The following is a 20,846-nucleotide window of genomic DNA, read 5'->3' as shown; positions in this document are numbered from 1 at the left end:
AGTTTAATTAATGTAATGTAAAATAAGTAATTTTTTTTTCAAGTTTGCATCTTTAGTTTAAAAAATAAAAAAATGGTTTATTTTCTCTTTATATGTGTTTAATAAATTAATTAAAATATAAGAATGATATAAAACAATTATTTCTAAGTGACTTCTTTATGTGAATTATATTTTAGGTCAAATCAGGAATCCTTTATCTATTTTTTATGATTTAAAAGTAATAATTACTTGTAATATTTACCATTTAATTTTTAATAAAAAAAGAAAGAAAGCGGAGTTTAGCGTAAATTAGAATAATACATACGTCTACCAAAAAAAAATTAGAATAATATATATAAAGTTATAAGAGCACATAAAAATAAATCGTGTAAATTAGAGTAAATTACTTATTATATTTTTTAGCACTTTTACGGTTTACTTAAATTAAGTTTAAATAGTTTACCAAAAAAAAATTAAGTTTAAATAATATAAAATATTTATTTTTTTAAATATAAACACATATATTATTGATGCTTTATTTCTATTTTTTATTTTAAAATAATAATTTTAATTTATTAAAATAAACTATTAAGATAATAATAATTTATTCTTTAACAACCATGTACATATATAATAAGAGATCTATTAATCTCATGTTGCATGAGACAAGATAATAAGTGGGGTTGGATATGTGTTCGATTCCCGCTGAATGCATTCTTGGGGAGGGGCTGAACCTTTAGCCATCACTGTTCTCCAGCACTCCGGATTAGTCCCATAGCCGGCTCAAAGAGTCGAAGCTCGTGGGGATACCGAGGGGAGCCAACTCGTCTCAAAGAGATAATTAGGGTTGGGTAACTCCAAAAAAAAAAAAAACAAAAAAAAAAAAACAATGTGGACCTCACTACTTTGTCTCTGTTACATGAGATAATTATTTCTGATATAATAATAATATATTCAAATATAACGATAGACAATAATAAAAAATAATGAATACAAAACACATGTGAATGATATTTGAACATAATATTCTTTATTTGTAATAGTTATAGGGTAAATGATTTCTCCGGTCGATGAAGATAAATTATCTCCAGTGAGCTTAAAACGACGTCGTTTTGTGACAGAAATCAAGGTATTTTTGTAATTATAATATATTGCAGCATTATATTAGTCTTTATCATTATAATTTTTTAATTTTATAACCTCAAAACAAGGTCATTTTGAACCCACTGAAGATAATTTTATCTCTGGTAACTGAAGAAATATTTTTCCCATAGTTATATACCACATTAGATTGTTATGTGTCATACTCTTTCATACATCAAGTTTTTTTTTTTTTTTTTGTTAAATTATTATAAGGGAAAGTTAAAAAAGAAAAAACCCTTCTGGTTTAATATTTTATTACTTATTCCTTGTATTTTTTTCAATCACTTGTTTCCCTTGTATTTTTGTGCTTTTCACGTAGACAAAATGAACGAAATAGCCCAATATTTAAAGGCATTAACGGTGGATTTAAATAAAAAAAATTAAAAAAAATTAAAAAAATTAAAAAAAATTAAATTCTTAAAAAATATAAGAGATTAAATGATTTTAAAACAAATAATATGATTTTTTTTATTTTTTTATTTTTCCATGTGTTTAATAAAATAATAAAAGGAAAATATATTTTTCATGATTCATTAGATAAAATTGTATCGTGATAAAAAACAAAAATTTGGGTGGGACGTAAAATTATAAGATTGATAAAAATAAAATAAAATTATGCCAGCTCTTTGGTTATTGGGTAACACAAGACAAGAAGACCATGAAACAACGAATTGAAAACGGTGGAACCCAATTGAGTCTGAGATTGAGAGTGAGAACATAATGGCCAGCAAAGAAGAAGAAGAAGAAGAAGAAGAGGCACCAATGGGGAAGTTGGGTTCCTACGGTGGTGAGGTGAGGTTGGTGGTTGCTGGGGAGGAATCAGCTGCGGAGGAGACCATGCTTCTTTGGGGTATTCAACAACCTACACTTTCCAAACCCAACGCTTTTGTTTCTCAATCTTCCTTGAAACTTTGCCTTGACTCTTGTGGCCACTCTCTCTCCATTCTTCAATCCCCTTCTTCCTTGGTATCTCTCTTCTTTCTTCTTATTCTTCTTCCATCTAACGCTTGGGGGCATTGCCTTAATTAAATGTTATGGGTAAAAGCTTTGATTTTGATAATGTCGTGGCTTCTAACTCGGTGACCCATTTGTTCTTTTTAGCCCAAACATGATGACCCATTGCATAAAATACTATGTTACAGATTATTACTGCTTAAAGTTAGAAGCTTGTGATAGCCCTTGGTGACTTTTGCCGTGTTTCCTGTTGGTTGTGTATGTGATAATTGAGAGATAGAGAAAGATTATCTACTTCTTTTTTGATAATTTAGATGTAAGGGTTCTGTTCACATGTATAATTTACATTAGTTCTCAAGCAGCTTCTGCTACAGCTTGTATCTTTTCATGCTACTAATTACTAGGTTTAAAATTTGATGGTTAAATTGCCATACCATGAATTGCCTGTTGTTGTGTTCAGCTCAAGTTAAGGATTTTTGAACTTTTGATTTAAGGGCACGCCTGGAGTAACTGGAGCAGTGATGTGGGACAGTGGAGTTGTATTGGGGAAGTTTCTAGAGCATTCTGTTGACTCAGGGATGCTTGTTCTTCAAGGCAAGAAGATTGTTGAGTTGGGATCGGGTTGCGGATTAGTCGGGTAATTACAATCACAATCTCAGTCTTATTGTTGATCAGTTTGTGCCAAATGGCTTTAGCTTGTCAATATGTTTTTTATTAGCTTTTAACATTTTTCATGTGGATTCAATGAACTAGAAAACTAGAGCTTTGAGCATTTGCATTGTTTTTTTATGACTAAGTTGTCTAGCAACTGGTAAAGAACTATTGTTTAGCTTGTTATTACTCAGTCTATAATGCACTATTCTTATTTTTTCTTCCCTAGTTGCATTGCAGCTCTTTTGGGTGGTGAAGTCATTCTTACTGATCTGCCTGATAGGCTGAGGCTACTTAGAAAGAACATTGAAACCAATATGAAACATGTTTCTCTACGGGGTTCTGTAACAGCAACTGAATTCACATGGGGAGAAGATCCTGATCCAGAAATCATTGACCCCACACCTGATTACGGTAATAATCCTCCCTCAACCTTTTCTAACAACATACAAGGAATAAACAAGTTTCAACTACGTGCACTAGAAAACTTATATTGTTACATGTTGCAGTCATTTATATTGCTGTGATTATCGTATTATTCTAAGCATAGAGTTGTAGTTAATTTTATCTTTTTTCCTCTGATTTGTATGCCTTATTCACTGTTTGAATTTCCTTTGTCTGATATGTTATTGCTTTGGCAAGTGCACCGAGTCATATATGTAATGCAGTGGAACTTCGTTTCCACGGAGACTGAAGATTACCAATTACTAATACATTAAGGATAACACTATTTGGATGATTGTAGATTGAAGAAAGTTCTAGGATGAATTGAAATACAAGTACTGAAATCAAAACCGATATTGTTGTATTTTTAATATGAAGAAGTTAACAAAACAAGAACAAGAAATTTGCTCAATGAAAATTGATGTTAGGATTCAGATTTCACTTAATTCTCTCTTGAAGTAATTGAATCTAAGCTTTAATGGAAACCCTTGATCTACTATTGATGGTCGAATCCCCAATTTTGACTAGTATCCAATTCCTTGGTATACTAATTCTCTTTTAATCAGCCACAATTAACTAATCCCTTAGTATAACCATAAATGACTAAAAGCAAATTAACGGGTTCAATGGTGATGTGAAGTGTCCAGCCTGGATAGGAGGACTGAGGGGTTGTTAACCGAGCTAGAGGCACTGTTATGAGAAAAACCAAAGCTCAACGACTGTCGATTTAAGGAGGAATATGGTAGTTGGATGCTATGTATACGGTGGAGAAAGGGTGGTGTGTGTGGTCATCTGCAGAATGTTAAGTGCTCAGAGAGAATGAGAGAAAGAGTGCAATAAGCTGAATGAGAGAAAGAGTGCAATATTACTAAAACTGAGAAAAGTATTCATTGCATTAATGAGAGCATCTTGCTCATGTAAATATATATACAAGGTTATCAGCAATAAGCTGAAGAATAAAGTTAGCTATCAGAAACTAACTAACAAACTAACAACGGCTATTAACAAGCGAATAACTAACTAGCAAATCTTGAAACTAATCACGTGGGTGCAGTTGAACTGGGAGGCTTGTTATCAGTTTGTGAAGCTGCTTGATCTATCTGTATTACCCCCCCACAAGCTGGGCTGTGTAAGTTACGAAGCCCAAGCTTGGACATGAAAGATTGGAAAAAATGAGGATGTAAAGCCTTAGTAAACACATCGGCTAGCTAAGAAGAAGTAGGAACAGGGAGCAAATGAATAAGACCATCATTGATCTTCTCTCGTGTAATATGGCAATCAATTTCTATATGCTTTGATCTCTCGTGAAAAGCTGGATTCTTGGCCAAATAAATTGCAGAGAGATTATCACAAAAAATAGGAACATGCTTTGTAAATGGAACTTGTAGATCAGTAAGCAAAAATTTTAACCATTGAACTTCACAAGAAATAGATGCTAAGGCTCGATATTCAGCCTCAGTCGAAGAACGAGACACTGTAGTTTGTTTCTTGGAACGCCATGAAATCAACGAAGATCCAAGAAATAGACATAGACCAGTAACAGAGTGTCTGGTATCGGGGCAGCAAGCCCAATCACTATCTGCAAAACCGGATAAGTGAAGATCACCAGAGCTGGGGAAAAATAGACCTTGACCAGGAGCATTCTTCAAGTAACGAAGAACACGATTGGCAACAGTAACATGAGACTGAGTTGGTGCAGAAACATATTGACTTAATTGATGAACAACAAAACTAAGATCTGATCTAGTGGTAGTCAGGTAGAGAAGCCTACCTATGAGACGTCTATAAGAAGAAACATCATCAATGACATCAGAAGCATCTTTAGAATGACTGAGCTTGATAGATGGATCCATTGGGGTTGAAACCAGTTTAGATGCTAGGAGACCACTGTCCGAAATCAACTCTAATGCATATTTTCTTTGGTTAATAATGATGCCATCCTTAGAGCGGGCAACCTCTAATCCAAGGAAAAATCGAAGGTTCCCTAGATCTTTAATCTTGAATTGAGAATCTAGAAAAGCTTTCACACGGTTGATTTCATCAATGTTATCACCTGAAAGTACAATGTCATCCACATAAATGAGTAGGGCAGTGAATGAATTAGAAGTATGATGAACAAACAGTGAGTGATCTGCCACAGATTGAACATATCCGAGTGAAACTAATGCGGTGGTGAGTTTTGAGTTCCATTGGTGACTGGCTTGTTTAAGCCCATGTAATGATTTCTGCAACTTGCATACTTGAGGTGAATGAGAAGAAGAGAAGCCCTCAGGCAATGCCATGTATACTTCTTCATGAAGATCGCCATGTAAGAAGGCATTGTTAACATCCAGTTGAACTAAGTGCCAACCGCGAACTGCAGCAAGGCTCAGTAATACACAGACAGTAGTCATTTTGGCAACCAGTGGGAATGTATCGAAGAAATCAACGCCTTCCATTTGCGTGTAGCCTTTGGCAGCGAGCCGTGCCTTATACCTTTAAATTGTGCCATCAGCATGATGTTTTATTTTGTAGACCCATTTGCATCCAACCACATGTTTATCTACTGGTTTGTCAACAAGTATCCAGGTTTCATTCTGCTCTAAGGCAGAAATTTCATCTCTCATAGCCTTTTGCCAATGCTCATATTTACTGGCTTGAGCATATGATCGTGGTTCAACATGGGTGAACGTGTTGAGACAAAAACGAGTATATGTGGGAGAGCAATTTTTATAAGACAAAAATTGAGATAAAGGAAAATTAGTGGTACCTGAGGAAGATTGAAAAGCTGATGTAGTAGAGAGGCTGCAGTGAAAATCCTGTAGATAGCGTGGAGCAGCTTTAATGTGACCAGAGCAACGTGGCTCAACTGTTAAAGGCACTGATGAGTCAATGGCAGAGTTGGTAGGAAGGGAAGAGGTGTCAGTGGCAGGTGGATGAAGAGCATCAGTAGTGGGTGATGAATTGGCTTCAAAAGGTAATGGAGGTAAGGTGTCAAGATAGGGTGGATTTGAAATTGGATCAGATGGTTGGTTTGGTTCACTGTTGCTCTTAACATGAAAAGGGAATAAGTTTTCATAAAAAATCACATGGCATGAAGTAAAAATTTCCCGTGAGGTTAGATCATACAAGATATATCCCTTAACACCTTCTTGGTAACCAATGAAAGCACATTTTCAAGATCTTCGGGAGAACTTGTGTCGTTGGGAAGAAAGGGTACTGGCATAGGCTAGGCAGCCAAAGGTTTTGAGGTGTAGTAAGGTTGGTGGCATGTTATACAGGATCTCATAAGAGGACTTATGTTGTAATAAAGGGGTACTCAATCGGTTGATAATGTGAGCTGCATGGGCAACTGCATAGCACCATAATTTTGGAGGCAGTTGTGCTTGGAAATAAAATGCTCTAGCTACATTCAAGAGATGTTGATGTTTCCTCTCAACCCTTCCATTCTGTTGTGGAGTTTCCACACAACTCTTTTGATGGATAATCCCTTTCTTTTGGTAAAATTCAGGCATGATGAACTCAAGTCCATTATCACTTCGAAGGACTTTGAGTTTGGTATTAAATTGAGTCTCTATGTAAGTAATGAAATTATGCAGATTTTGTCTGACTTCTGCTTTAGATTTTAGTAGAATAATCCACACAAAACGTGAGAAATCATCTACAAGAGTGAGAAAATATCTATGTCCACGAATTGAAGGGATACCATATGGTCCCCAAATGTCAGCATGAAGCATATCAAAAATTGCTTTAGAATTTGTATTACTAGAAGAAAAAGGTAACTTGCGTTGTTTGGATATATTGCAAATATCACAGGGCTTTACATCAGCACAAGGAATAAAGGGAAACTTAATGGACATCTGTTTCAGAATTGGAAAAGAAAGGTGTCCTAAACGGGAATGCCAAAGTCTTGCATTATTTTGATCAGAAACAGTAAAAACTGTATGCATCCCACTATGAGAAGACTCTGACTTATTTTGAACAATATGGCTTGCTTGCTCCTTGACTAGCACATACAGCCCCTCCCTTGCCTCAGCTATACCAATTGTCCTCTTGGTGTTGGCCTGTTTAATGTAGCAATGGGATTTGTGAAAAGTCAGATAACAGGGAATAACTGTCACAAGTTTGGATACAGAGATTAAATTGACTTTAAATTCGGAAACATAAAGCACATCTAATAATGTGAGAGAATCAGACAAATGTACAGAACCAGAAAGGGTAGTTACCACACGTGTTCCATTTGGCAACATAATGGATATAGGTGAAATTTTATGTGTGGAAGAGAATTGTGAAAGTATTGGACAAATATGATCCGTGGCCCCAGTGTCAAGAAGCCAATGGACAGATGTATTACCTGGGTGGTTATTGTTTAAAGGAAGGAGAGAGTTTGAGTTCATGGCTACAGCTTGAACCAAATTAGTTGAATGAGTGACTTCTTCACTGGTAGATGAATGTAAATGTTGGCCATGTAACAGATCAATAAGCTGTTGATACTGCTCCTGTGAGATAGTGAGTCCAGCTTGAGTATCATTAGCTGTTCTATGTTCAGAATCACCAAGTTGAGCATAATTGGCTGCACTGCGAGGTTTCAAATTGGATGTCCTGTATCCTGGAGGATAGCCATGAATCCGATAGCAAGTCTCCACAGTATGGTTGAGTCTACCACAATGTGTACACACCTTGCTTCCACGATTATTGGTAGAACCAGCATGACCATTGTTTCTAAATCTTGCTTTGTCAGCAGGAGCATATCTTTTTCCAGTGCTCGAATTTCCAGCAAAAACTCGTGAATCTATGGATGAGTTTCCATCATGTTGAAAATGCCTTTCTTGTTGTACTACAAGAGAAAATGCTCTACTTACATGTGGAAGAGGATCCACCATCATGATTTGTGACCTTACATGAGCATATTGCTCATTTAAGCCTTTAAGAAACCTCACTGTATGATCTTGACATCGATAGTCTCTTACCAGAGTGATGGCACCACATGTACATGGAGCTACACATCGACAGGAAGGCAAAGGCCTCAAATTATCTAGCTCATCCCAAAGCTTCTTCAATTCAGTAAAATAATCGGTGATACTTAGCTCACCTTGTTGAAGTTTGTAGACATCTTCTTGAATATCTGACATCTTGAAGATATCTGACTGACGAAAACGATCTCTAAGATCATTCCAAGCTTCGAAAGCACGATCAATCCAAAGGATGGATTGCTTAATGGAATCATTGATTGATCTATGGATCCATGCAAGAACCATAGTATTGCAGCGTTGCCAAGCCAAGAACATAGGATCTGTGGCATCTGGTGGAAGTAGAGAACTATCAATGAAACTGAGTTTGGTCTTTGAAAGAAGTGCCATACTCATGGCTCGCGCCCAGGAATGGTAGTTCCTCCCATTCAGCAATGGAGTAACTAGCACCAAGGAGGGGCTTTCATTCGGATGTAGGAAATAGGGATTTGCAGGATTAGTAAGGTAATCTGGAAGTGGCAATTGATTAGCCATGGAAGATCGAAATCAAGAAGAAAGAATGAGCGAGAAAGAATGGAATTTTCAGAGTGAAAAGGAAGATGCAGCGGAGGTGGATGCCAGAGCCTAGAGATGCTCTGATACCATATTACTAAAACTGAGAAAAATATTCATTGCATTAATGAGAGCATCTTGCTCATGTAAATATATATACAAGGTTATCAGCAATAAGCTGAAGAATAAAGTTAGCTATCAGAAACTAACTAACAAACTAACAACGGCTATTAACAAGCGAATAACTAACTAGCAAATCTTGAAACTAATCGCGTGGGTGCAGTTGAACTGGGAGGCTTGTTATCAGTTTGTGAAGCTGCTTGATCTATCTGTATTAATTTAAGGAGGAATATGGTAGTTGGATGCTATGTATACGGTGGAGAAAGGGTGGTGTGTGTGGTCATCTGCAGAATTTTAAGTGCTCAGAGAGAATGAGAGAAAGAGTGCAATGCATAAATGGTCAAAGGTCCTTGCAATGGAGTAGGAACATGTGTTATGTAGGTGGTTGTGTAATATTGCAAAAGGGGTGACGTAATGTGAATGATTCTACAGGTGATGAATGTGTGCCAAAACATGGGGGGAATCATATATTCAGTGGGGGAAGGTTGTTATTTTGTGAGAGAGAAGATATTATGTGATAGGGATGAATCGTCTTGTAGTGGCCAGTGGGGAGTGGAGAATGGGCTGTTTAAGGGGTCCAATGCTCCAGTCCTGAACATATGGGATTCCAAGAAAAACTACTTGAAAAGCATAATCTACTCCTAAATCTGAATTGAATGAGAAAGAGTGCCATCAGATGCTTTTTGATTTTTGACTAATTATATATATGAAGTGTTCAGCCTGGATAGGAGAACCAAGCTAGCGGCACTGGTATGAGAAAAACCAAAACTCAACTATAGTCGGTTTAAGGAGAAAGAAGGTTGTTGGATGCTATGTATACGATGGATAAGGGGGGGGGGGGGGGGGGGGGGTGTGGTCAGAGAATAACAGAAAGAGTGAAATGCATAGATGGCCAAAGGTCCTTGCAATGGAGTAGGAACGTGTGTTATATAGGTGGTTGTGTAATATTCCAAAAGGGGTGACGCAACGTGAATGATTCTACAAGTGATGAATGTGAGGGGAATGTATCTTCAGTGGTGAAAGGTTGTTATTTTGTGGGAGAGAGAAGATATTCTGTGATAGGAACCAATAGTCTTGTAGTGGGGAGTGGAGAATGGGCCGTTTAAGGGGTCCAATGCTCCAGTCCAGAACAAATGGGATTCCAAGAAAAACTACTTGGAAAGCATAATCTACTCCTAAATCTGAATTGAATATGCTTTTCGATTTTTGACTAATTATATGAATGGCTTATTGATTCAATACTGTCAAGCAAGCGACTCTCGCAAATGCTTAAAGTGTTAGGTAGAGGCATATGAATGGTTTATATTCTATATTATTTCTAACACACCCTTTGTTGAGATACATAAAACCATTAATGTAGCCTCACAACAGCTTAAGCTTTTGGGTTGAAATGGTTCTTTACATGGTATCAGAGTCTTGGTGTACCGGGTTCGATCCTCACCGCCTCGCACTTTCTTTCTAGTGGAATTTCTTTCTTCGCACAGGTAGGTGGGCCTGTGTATCGTCCACTCTTCAAGCCTAGTGAGCTCTCATGTGAGGGGACGTGTTGAGATATATAAAACCATTAATGTAGCCTCACCCAACAGTTTAAGCTTTTGGGTTGAAATGGTTCTTTACACCCTTTGCATAATAGTTCATTGGGCTTGTAGGGTGGACAATGTACAGATCCACCTATTTGTGCTAAGAAATTTCACGATATTTATTAGAAGAATAGGAGGAGCAAGAATCAAATAGTAGTTCACTTAGCCATAGGCCTTAATACCATATCAAGCAACCAATTCTTTCAAAAGCTTAAATTATTAGATGAAGACATATGAATGATTTTATATTTTATATTATATGTCTAACAAGTAATTGATTTCTTTTTTCAGTGCTAGGATCTGATGTTGTGTACAGTGAGAGGGCTGTTGCGGATTTGCTTGAGACACTTGGGCAGCTCTCTGGGCCTAATACAACAATATTTTTGGCTGGGGAACTTCGAAATGGTAAAGAATGCATTCATCTTTCTTCTTTTTTGGACCCCAATTCTTACCGTAATTCTGAATTGTGTTTTCTGATTTCAGATGCCATTCTTGAGTACTTCTTAGAAGCTGCAATGAATAATTTCACAATTGGCCGTGTGGATCAAACACTCTGGCATCCTGATTATTGCAGCAACCGTGTTGTTCTTTATGTTTTAGTGAAGAAATGATTGTTAAAATTAATGTTTTGTTGTCTTGTGAAAGTGAATCAATAATTTAACATTTTGAGTACTATTCTTTCTCCTTGTTCTTTCCTTTTCTCCTTCAGCTCCCCAAGTGTTTTTTTTTTTTTTTTTTTTCTATTCAATGAGAGTTTGCATTGGTTTGATGAATATCAATCAAAAGTTAAGATATATTCTGATTGTTAGAGAAATATAATATAAAATTATTAATATAATTTTATCTAACAGTTTAAGATTTTAGGTTAAAATAATTTTTTATTGATTTTAGAGCTTTCGTGATTAAATAAAAAATATTAAATACTGCAGAGTTTTTTTTATCACAATTGGGTTGAGTTTGATCCATTGTTCATTTTTCAAGTTCAATGAGCTTTTGTATGAAAGAATATATCATTAATATAACTATATTTCTTTAAGGTTTTAGATTAAAATGATTCATAATGATATATTAAGGGATTTGCTTCTCTCCTTTTGTAGAAAAATTGTCAAGCTTCCTGCTGACACAAAGAAACAATGGGCCTTATCATTTTATAAAAAAAAAATAAACAAAAAGTGAGGCACGATTTACTATGTAAATGCAAGGAAAAAAAATTCACATTCCTGCTGCATAGGAAAAAGTTTACCCATATATTAATCTGGTTAAATGTTGAAGATTTTGCTATGTCACGTATTTTGGACATCCCCTTGGACTCAAGTCGTGGCTTTGCCGAAAAATCCTTTCTTAGTTGAAAATTGGAATTGGAATTTGGCTATCTACGCCAAGACTTAACTTGATGTGTTGGGATACGTTTGAATGTTATTCATTTTGTTGAATAACCATATTTCTAAATGTTATTATATCATATACTTACTCCAATTTCTTTTCTTTGGGGGGTTAAGTTACTTACTGTATTTCATAATATATGTGCTACTTCAAACATTTAAAAAGAAAAAAAAATTATAAACAGCTTCATATGAAGTGGATGCACTTCAAAAGAAAATATGTAGCGTTATAATCAATTATTAAAAAATAATTGAAGTAAATGTCAACATTTTTATAATTAGTAATACGTGTGTATATTATTATAATTTTTATCATAAATTTATTTATTAACGGTTATGTCTCTACATTTATTTTTCAAATATTTATTTTAAAAGAACTAAAAGGATAAGGTGCCCTGCCCAAGTTTAATCGTTAAAATTTCATCATAATAAAAGTTTAATAATAATTTTTATTTTTTACACTAGTTGTACCAAAATTTAACAAATATTTATATATTTTTTTAATACAAATGAGAATTGAACGAAAAAATCTAATATACTACTATTGTATATGTACATTCCATCAATAGGAGCATAACACATAAGCTGACATGTTTTCTAAATTTTTTTTTTTTTTTAATATTATAATATTATAATATATTATATATATAGTATTTTTTTTTGAACTGAAGTTGTACCGAGTACTTAGTGAGACGGTAATATCAGAACACATAACTTAATTCAATCTACTTAAATCCCTCACAACTTAACCAATGCCAGTGGCTAAGTATTTCTTTTTAGGGAAAGGATATTGTAACAATCAAATTGTGTTACTACCAAGTTATTACCAATCAATCTCACTGTTAGATCGATTATGTTGATCCAACAGTTATATTTTTTTTCATCTTTGTATGGTCATGATTTCTCAAATTTAATACTTTATATTTATTTTCACCTTTGTATGGTTATGATTTTCCCTGTTTAATGCTTTCACTTTAAATACGGGGAATCATAACCATACAAAGATGGAAATAAATATAACCGTTGGATCAACATAATCGATCTAACGGTAAGATTGATTGGTAGTAACATAACTCGGTTATTACTAGAGGTGTAAATGGGCCAGGCTGGCCCGGCCCAGCCTACAGCCCGGCCTACATTAAGCCTGGCTTGGCCCGGCCTTTCAAAAAAGTAGAGTAGACTTAGGCTTTTAAGAAAACTTTTCTAACAAATAGGCCGTAGGCCAATTTTGTCAAGCCTGGCCCAAAGCCTTGTAAGCTGGCTTATTTAATTTATTAAAAATAAAATAATATTTATTTTATGTGACATGGCAAAGTACCAATACCAACCCTAATTTTTAGATGAATGACATTCTCTTGTAGACTTTATTTCAGCACCCAATAATTGTATTTTTCTTATTTTCCCTATTTCTTTGACTCTATTCCTCTATGATATACATTCTAAAGCTTATGTATTATGTTGACTCTTTCTTGCTTGTTATTTTTTTCTTATGAGAAGTACTAGTGCATGCATGAATGAAACTTTCTTTGCTCTATACAATTATTTTTTTTGTTTAGTATCTACAGTGTTAGGCCTACAAGGCCTGTAGGCCATGTCGGACTTTCATATTTTTAAAAATAGGCCAGACTTGACCTACAAATAAAGTCTTTAATAGGCCAGTAGTCCAGATAGACTGAATTTTTTTTTATGTAGACTTGGGTCAGGAAGACCAAAGCCCAACCCATTTACACCCCTAGTTATTACAATATTCTTCCCCTTCTTTTTATTATAAAATAGTGATAACAGATTCGAACTTGTAACCTCAATTTACCCAAATTCTTGACAGTTGCCAACTAACATTCGTAACTGCGTTATATACAGCTTGTATCAGTACTCTTTTTTTTTTTCTTTTTTAGTGAAACTTGTATCAGTACTTTATTTCAAAAGTAAACACCCTTTTTATTTCTGACAATATCTACGAAGTCCTTTTCAGTCCTGACAATAAAAAAGGACCAAATTGGTCCCTGAAAGTACAAGAAAATGGTCACTCTACATATTTGAGAGTTGACATAAGGACTAACATAGCCCTTTTTTTGTAATTTCAGGACCAATTTGGTCCTTTTATATTGCCAAGGACTAAAAAGGACTTCGTAGATATTAACAGGGACTAAAAAAGATGTGCACTCTTACTTCAATGTCGTATTGTAATGATGGCCCATTCGTGTATTTAGAAATTGAGGCATTCTTCAGTTCCTTCGATTGTATTCTCTCACCGTTGACCCACCAGCCATTTTACCAACCTCACTCAAAACTAAAGAAGCAAAATAATTAGATACAGTAAAGTTGCAACTTGCAATTTCTATGTGCATCATCCTTAGTCCTTCCTTACCTACCACCTCCACCACCATCAACAATTTAAGTTCTCTTGGACTGGTTTTCACTTTTTAATTCTTCTTCTTCTTCATTCAGCAACATGTCATCATCAACCCCTCAAGTCATAACCTGCAAAGGTAAATTCAGCTACCATTTTTTTATTTTTTGGGGTGAATGAATTCACTCATTTTCTTCCACTTTTGATGTCTCTGTACTTTGTTTTATAATGGGTATGTGATGGTTTGTCTTTTTAATGGTGTCTTGGAGATGGAACAGCTGCAGTGGCATGGGGAGCTGGAGAGCCATTGGTAATGGAGGAAGTGCAAGTGAGTCCTCCCCAACCAATGGAGATTCGGATTAAGGTTGTCTGCACCTCTCTCTGTCGTAGTGATCTTGCTGCTTGGGAATCTCATGTAAGTGTTTTATGTGATTATATCCTATTTCCCAGTTTACTCACTCCACATGAACCATTTTGACACCTCATGTCATTCCTATTTTGAAAATGTGGCAATGTTACATTTATGTAGAACTTGTTTCATAGAACTTCTCATGTATCTTCTGGAACATGAAAATTAGTGGAATCATATGTTGGGTAACATGTGCCCGGCAACCACTCTTTGTTAGATGCAATTAAATAACATCATTTTTTTTTCTTTTTGTTGCCAACCTATCATATCTGAGGCAATGTATAATTGTATACCAATCAACTTTATGTTTTACTTGATTAATATAATTTTATTAGTAAATTCTGAATATGGAAGATGATTAGTTTTATAAAAGCTAATGAATGCTGGTAGGTTTTATTCTGCTGATGGATGTTTCATTTTGTCATAGTTTTAGGTATATTGGGTTAAATATCTAATACAAGGTGCTTTTTTGTGCAGGCCATATTTCCTCGCATATTTGGCCATGAAGCATCAGGGTAATCTACACTTAGTGTTCTACTTTTGGATTAATGCTACAATGAGTCACTATGAATCCTTAGGTTATTTTCTTTGAATATCTTACAAAGAATTTTTGTTTTCTTAAGAGTTATCTAATTGGCTGGTATGAGAATTAGATTAAATCTGAGATGCTAAGTTCATTTAGAGCTAGGTTGTCAGTAGCGGCCCGTAGCGCCGCTAAACCGCTGCCGTAGCGGGTAGCGGCGGTCGGCCGCTACAAACCGCGACGCTACGCGACATTGGCCGTAGCGGAAAGTAGCGGCGTAGCGTAGCAGCAATACCTCTACCCGCTACACCTGCTACACCGCTACACCACTCCCATGTTGGAATTTGATGGAGAATCCGGAGATGATGATGATTTTCTTTATTAGTTCACTTCTTGTACTTGACTATTTGACAATTTTATTGTTCAGTTGTGTTTAATTTTGGATCCTTCCTTTATGTTCCTTGTATTTGACATTGATTGTGGAATTATGTGTTTGATTTTGTGTGACTTCTTATATTTGAGCATTAATACTAAAAGCAGTATTGCCTCATTTCTTGACTGTTAGTATAATATATGTGGAATTAATACTTTACCGTAGCGGTAATACCGCTACCCGCTACACCACTATACCATTTTCGGGGTCGGCCGCTACCGGCCGCTAACTGCTATTGACAACTATGAATTAGAGTAACAATGATCAAATATGAGGGTGCAGCAGCAGCAGCACGGAGAATATTGCTGATGTTAGACAGTATTTTTTAGATTGTTGCATCATGGACATCGCTTTAGCTAAATCATTACATATAGTTTTGCAGGATTGTTGAGAGTGTGGGACTGGGAGTGACTGAATTCAAAGAGGGTGACCATGTGCTAACAGTGTTCATTGGAGAATGCATGGCATGCAGGCTGTGCACATCAGGAAAAAGTAACATTTGTCAAGTTTTGGGATTGGAGAGAAAGGGTTTAATGCATAGTGATCAGAAGACACGCTTCTCAATAAAAGGGAAGCCTATTTATCATTATTGTGCTGTTTCAAGTTTCAGTGAATATACAGTAGTCCACTCTGGATGTGCAGTGAAAGTCAGCCCTCATGCACCTCTTGAGAAAATATGCCTTCTGAGCTGTGGGGTTGCTGCAGGTAAATGCTTCAAGTGCTTATTATTAGTTCTAAGGAAAGGAAAGGAAAGGATAAGGTCATGGGAAATCTAGTAATCAACATTCAAAACTTAAAACTATGTTACTTCAATATATATATATATATATATATATATGTGTGTGTGTGTAAAAAATTAATTCAACCCAAAAACTTAAGCTGTTGGGTGAGGCTACATTGATGGTTTTATATATCTCAACACGCCCCCTCATACGAGAGCCTATTGGGCTTGAAGGGTGGACAATGCACAGGCCCACCTACCTGTGCAAAGAAAGAAATTCCACTATAAAGAAAGTGGGGGGCGGTGAGGATCGAACCCGGTACACCGAGGCTCTGATACCATGTAAACAATCAATTCAACCCAAAAGCTTAAGCTGTTAGGTGAGACTACATTAATAGTTTTATATATCTCAACAATATATATATTAAAATGAGGTAGTAATAGGTTAGTAGCCACTACTCTGCCTATTTTTTTCCTGTGAATGGTTAGAGGAGGCAATGCTTCTGTGAGAGCAGCAGCTTGTATGTTAAAGGAAAAGGATGACCTCTGCAAATAAACAAAAACAGTGTATATTCAATGACAATAATGTGCAATGAATATATATAATTGTAAAATCATCACAAGTGATCCTTTGAACTGAAAGTCACTGAATGAATTAGTCCAATTTTTTCTTAAATTAGTTTAAAAGACAATTCTGGTTGTTATCTGAAACTGATTGTCATTTGTCAGAGGTCTAGTTCATATTTTAAATTGATTTTAGTGCGTATCAGTGTTCCTTCACCTGGCTCATAGATGCTTGCCACATGCATAGGTTTACCCTGTAAAATGTCCTCTTCAATTTTTGTTTTGTGTTGTTTGCTTTAATATCATGTATTTTCTGTCAAAATTTTTGAATAAGAACGAAATTAATATTAATGAATGACTTTGAGCCGATTAATTTATTGAAAACTTGATTTTTAACGAGTTACTTAATAACAAGTTTAGAAATGTTACTAGATAATTTGTTACAGCTTCTAGACTTGCAGAAAAACTTGAAACTAATTTTGATTATAATGCATTGGATAATGATCCAAAACTCAGATTTGAAATCAGATTCAATGCTTGTATAGTTGAGCTATTGATACTGGTATAGGTGAAGATTTGATACCATTGAAGCAATTGTTAGTTCTAAGTGGCATTGGATGAATAGGTAGGCCATAACGCTAATGCTGGACTTATTTTCCTTCTCTTTCTTATATCCCACATATAGTTTACTATGTACTTTTGTTACTAGACACTGTCTGGTCCATAGTCCTAATAAGTGTTGTTTCTCAATGGGGAGCACTATAATTATTATGTTATTTATTATATAAATTTTTGTTGTTTATTGATTATGTGACCCATTGCTTTAAAACAATAGGTATAGGGGCAGCATGGAATGTTGCTGATGTGTCAAAAGGATCAACAGTGGTAATATTTGGTCTTGGAACTGTTGGCCTTTCTGTAAGTACAGGGACTCAGCACTTGTATCTGTCTTAGCTTCTCAACAGATGAGCAATAATCTTTTTCAAATCATAACTAACTTCCCATTCAATTAGGTTGCACAAGGTGCCAAACTAAGGGGTGCATCTCGAATAATTGGTGTGGACAACAATCCACAGAAGTGTGAAAAAGGTACCATAATCAGTTCCCAAATTACTCCAAGTTTATATTTAAACCTATTATAATCTCTTGATTTACTATTTTTTTCCTTCTTGGTTGTTACCACAGCTGAAGCTTTTGGGATTACAGAAGTTGTCAACCCGAACTCCTACAAAGAACCTATTGCCCAGGTTAGAAAAATATAAAACTATTAATGTAGCCTCACCCAACAGCTTAAGTTTTTGGGTTGAAATGATTTTTTATATGGTAACAAAGCCAATTTAAGTGCTTAACCTTTCATAGTTATCTCATGGAGAAGATGATATATATTGTAATGGATGACTATCAAAAGTATGTTACTAGATTAAGAATTGCATGTGTGATCCAAACAAATTTATTTATTGTCAATGTTATTTTGGTTAACATGATTTTACTTCAGCACATAAACTATGAGCACATGTACAAGGAAAAAAAAAAAGTTATAACATCCATTTATATGTTGAAAATTTTCAGGTTATTAAGCGCATTACTGATGGTGGGGCAGATTTCTCTTTTGAATGTGTAGGTGACACTGATATGATAACCACTGCATTGCAATCATGCTGCGATGTAATACTCTACACACCTAAAACTCATTTTTTGATATTTAAAATCTTTTATTCGTTAGACTTGAACATTATTCTATCTTTCCTTTTTTTCTCATAGGGTTGGGGTTTGACTGTAACACTAGGTGTTCCAAAGGTTAAGCCTGAGATGTCAGCTCATTATGCACTATTCTTAATGGGAAGAACATTGAAAGGATCTCTATTTGGAGGATGGAAACCTAAATCTGATCTGCCTTCATTGGTAGAGAAGTACGTGAACAAGGTAACAGTAACAATACTCAGAATATTTCCTTTTATCTGAGCATGAATGCTTCAAATATTTTTACTTTAAAATGAAACATGGCAATGTCTATTTCTTGTCCTTTCTCCCTTTCTTGTTGAATAATACTTTTCTACATGTGCTTTTCACCTTATGGATTATTTGATTGCTTATAGTTTGAGAATGGAGATGCATTCCTTTAAACAAAGTTTTTAGGAAAAAGAATATGTACTAATATTATGATTGATATGCAGGAAATCCATATTGATGACTATATAACACACAATTTGCCATTTGATGACATTAACGAAGCTTTCAATCTCATGAGGGACGGAAACTGTCTGCGCTGTGTTATCCACATGCCAAGATAATTCCTATGGCTTCTCGTTTCTTTATGTAACAACCCGTTACCGAACCGGTGTGTTATCATTACGTAAGATATTAAGCTCAGTGACAATCATAGCACTTCAATTAAAAATATGGCTAAACTTTTTCTTTTTAACAATTTCTATTTTAATGAAATCAATATCGTATTTAAAATAACCAAAACTGTAATTATAACAAAATAAAGTTGCGGAATGATTAAACCTAGCTTAAACATGTCATACTAGTTCTTTTAGACCCCACCATGAGGTTCCCATACACCTCACAACATCATCCTTTTATTTAGAGTATTTACCCTGTTCACTGAGTACCTCGTTCTAGCAAGCATCTCAGCTAGTGTTTTCATGTATGCTTGCTGCCCATCCCGCTCAAGCAAGCATGTCAGCGAGCCAATAAATCTCCCAGGCAGTGGCTACTGCCCAGTGCCCTGTTTCCTCGCCCTCAAGCTCGCTTAAGCGAGGGCATCCGCGAGCTTGCTCACTCAAACTTCAGCGAGCAGTCCCCTGCCTCAACTCAGCTTCTGTCTTGTTCTAATTTAGCTCGCTGGCCTCCTCGCTAGAGCGAGCGCCCCAGCGAGCAAGGCCAAAAATTAGACATACCCATTTGCTTCTTGTCTTTTTTCCCTCATAATTGGCACACCAATTTGGTACCTAACAAACATGAGAAGACAATCATATGCCCAACAAACATGGGTGCGCTTAAAGCCTAACAATTTATATTAATCCAAGACACTTTCTTATCTTTTCTTGGTTCATAAGTTATTTATCTTGAACTTAACCTTTTTTGACAATCATATTCTCATGCATCTTCCAATGACACCAAGACATGCAATATCACTCACAACCTAGGTCTCACATATCCAATAGGCTTCATAGCCCTTTCTTCATGCACATATACACGAATATCAAATACATTACATCAATATGCAAGCATACATATGCTTGCCCAATATATCAAATGAGTATAGTACATCATATTACAAATATGAATATCCAAATACTAATCCTATACATGTTTTCTAACATAAAATATAGGATACTCCAAAATGGAAGATACATGTGAGATATATCAAAATAATAGTTCTACATATGTCATGATATACCAGCCTCCTCAGGCCTTTTACCTCGTGTCCAACCTGCACCATCTGTGGTAGTACCTAAAAAGGGGCCCCGAAACGTGGGATAAGATAAATATCTCAATAAACTAGGGGTCCTTGGAGGATCTCTTCATCCCAAAGTTCACTTCAGGCATATACAGCAATAACACAATGACATAATACAGTATGTATACATGTATGCAATGTGCGCAAATAACTATCTAATATTCCTGCTAGTGCCTCGTGTTGTCCTCCGAATACAAAATGACAGCATCCTAGCCTTCTTCTCCTAGTAAACATACCGTCGACAGGGCGCTCGAGACAAATAATCCTACTGGCCAGAGAACAATGTACGCATTACGCAACCATGCAACGTACCGTAGGCATTACACAATCATGCAACCTACCGTAGGCATCACACAACCATGCAACCTACCAAAAGTATAAGGAATCACCTTATACCCCACACTCAAGAGTTACCATCTTGTATAAAATCACATCCATACTCATGGGTTACCATCTTATGTGGAAACATGCAAAACAACACATAAAATGCATTATATCATAATTAATTGCGTCAACCACATAAACCAAAACCCACCACCAGGCTTGGTGGAACAATAAAGGGACGAATCCCAAGGTCCGAAAGCTTACCCGTCAGAGCTTTCCACCAAATGCCTTCCTTCACAACA

General features: G+C 35.7%; 2 protein-coding genes across 3 annotated transcripts; both read left to right on the top strand.

The window, feature by feature from the left end:
* Positions 1-1,793: 1,793 nt before the first annotated feature.
* On the top strand, positions 1,794-11,063 carry LOC133289104 (uncharacterized). Its single transcript, XM_061486979.1, has 5 exons — positions 1,794-2,088; positions 2,571-2,713; positions 2,957-3,141; positions 10,664-10,777; positions 10,856-11,063. The coding sequence occupies exons 1-5, from the start codon at positions 1,843-1,845 to the stop codon at positions 10,981-10,983; spliced, it is 816 nt and encodes a 271-aa protein (XP_061342963.1). The 5' UTR covers positions 1,794-1,842; the 3' UTR covers positions 10,984-11,063.
* Positions 11,064-14,098: 3,035 nt separating this feature from the next.
* Positions 14,099-19,152, top strand: LOC133289095 (alcohol dehydrogenase-like 6). 2 transcript variants are annotated; one of them, XR_009748446.1, is made up of 10 exons: positions 14,099-14,243; positions 14,383-14,519; positions 14,991-15,028; positions 15,852-16,174; positions 17,590-17,672; positions 17,768-17,843; positions 17,940-18,001; positions 18,324-18,419; positions 18,541-18,677; positions 18,929-19,063. XR_009748446.1 is itself a non-coding variant. In XM_061486959.1 (10 exons), the coding sequence occupies exons 1-10, from the start codon at positions 14,207-14,209 to the stop codon at positions 19,043-19,045; spliced, it is 1,131 nt and encodes a 376-aa protein (XP_061342943.1). In that variant the 5' UTR covers positions 14,107-14,206; the 3' UTR covers positions 19,046-19,152. The 2 variants fall into 2 exon arrangements, 1 of the variants encoding a protein (XP_061342943.1); XM_061486959.1 differs by having other exon boundaries at positions 14,107-14,243; positions 18,516-18,677; positions 18,929-19,152.
* Positions 19,153-20,846: the final 1,694 nt, after the last annotated feature.

This window comes from Gastrolobium bilobum, unplaced genomic scaffold, assembly GCF_033153095.1.
Source record: "Gastrolobium bilobum isolate Gb01-03AN ecotype WA unplaced genomic scaffold, APGP_CSIRO_Gbil_v1 utg4504, whole genome shotgun sequence".
Classification (NCBI taxonomy): domain Eukaryota; kingdom Viridiplantae; phylum Streptophyta; class Magnoliopsida; order Fabales; family Fabaceae; genus Gastrolobium; species Gastrolobium bilobum.
The sequence above is the reverse complement of the archived record's forward strand: the minus strand, read 5'-3'. Positions and strand labels throughout refer to the sequence as shown.

Coding starts and splice junctions, on each gene's coding strand:
- LOC133289104 (XM_061486979.1), top strand. CDS start 1,843: ATGGCCAGCAAAGAAGAAGAAGAAGAAGAAGAAGAGGCACCAATGGGG. Junction 2,089..2,570: donor TTCAATCCCCTTCTTCCTTG/GTATCTCTCTTC, acceptor TTTTGATTTAAG/GGCACGCCTGGAGTAACTGG. Junction 2,714..2,956: donor TCGGGTTGCGGATTAGTCGG/GTAATTACAATC, acceptor TTTCTTCCCTAG/TTGCATTGCAGCTCTTTTGG.
- LOC133289095 (XM_061486959.1), top strand. CDS start 14,207: ATGTCATCATCAACCCCTCAAGTCATAACCTGCAAAG. Junction 16,175..17,589: donor GAGCTGTGGGGTTGCTGCAG/GTAAATGCTTCA, acceptor TTAAAACAATAG/GTATAGGGGCAGCATGGAAT. Junction 18,002..18,323: donor ACAAAGAACCTATTGCCCAG/GTTAGAAAAATA, acceptor GAAAATTTTCAG/GTTATTAAGCGCATTACTGA.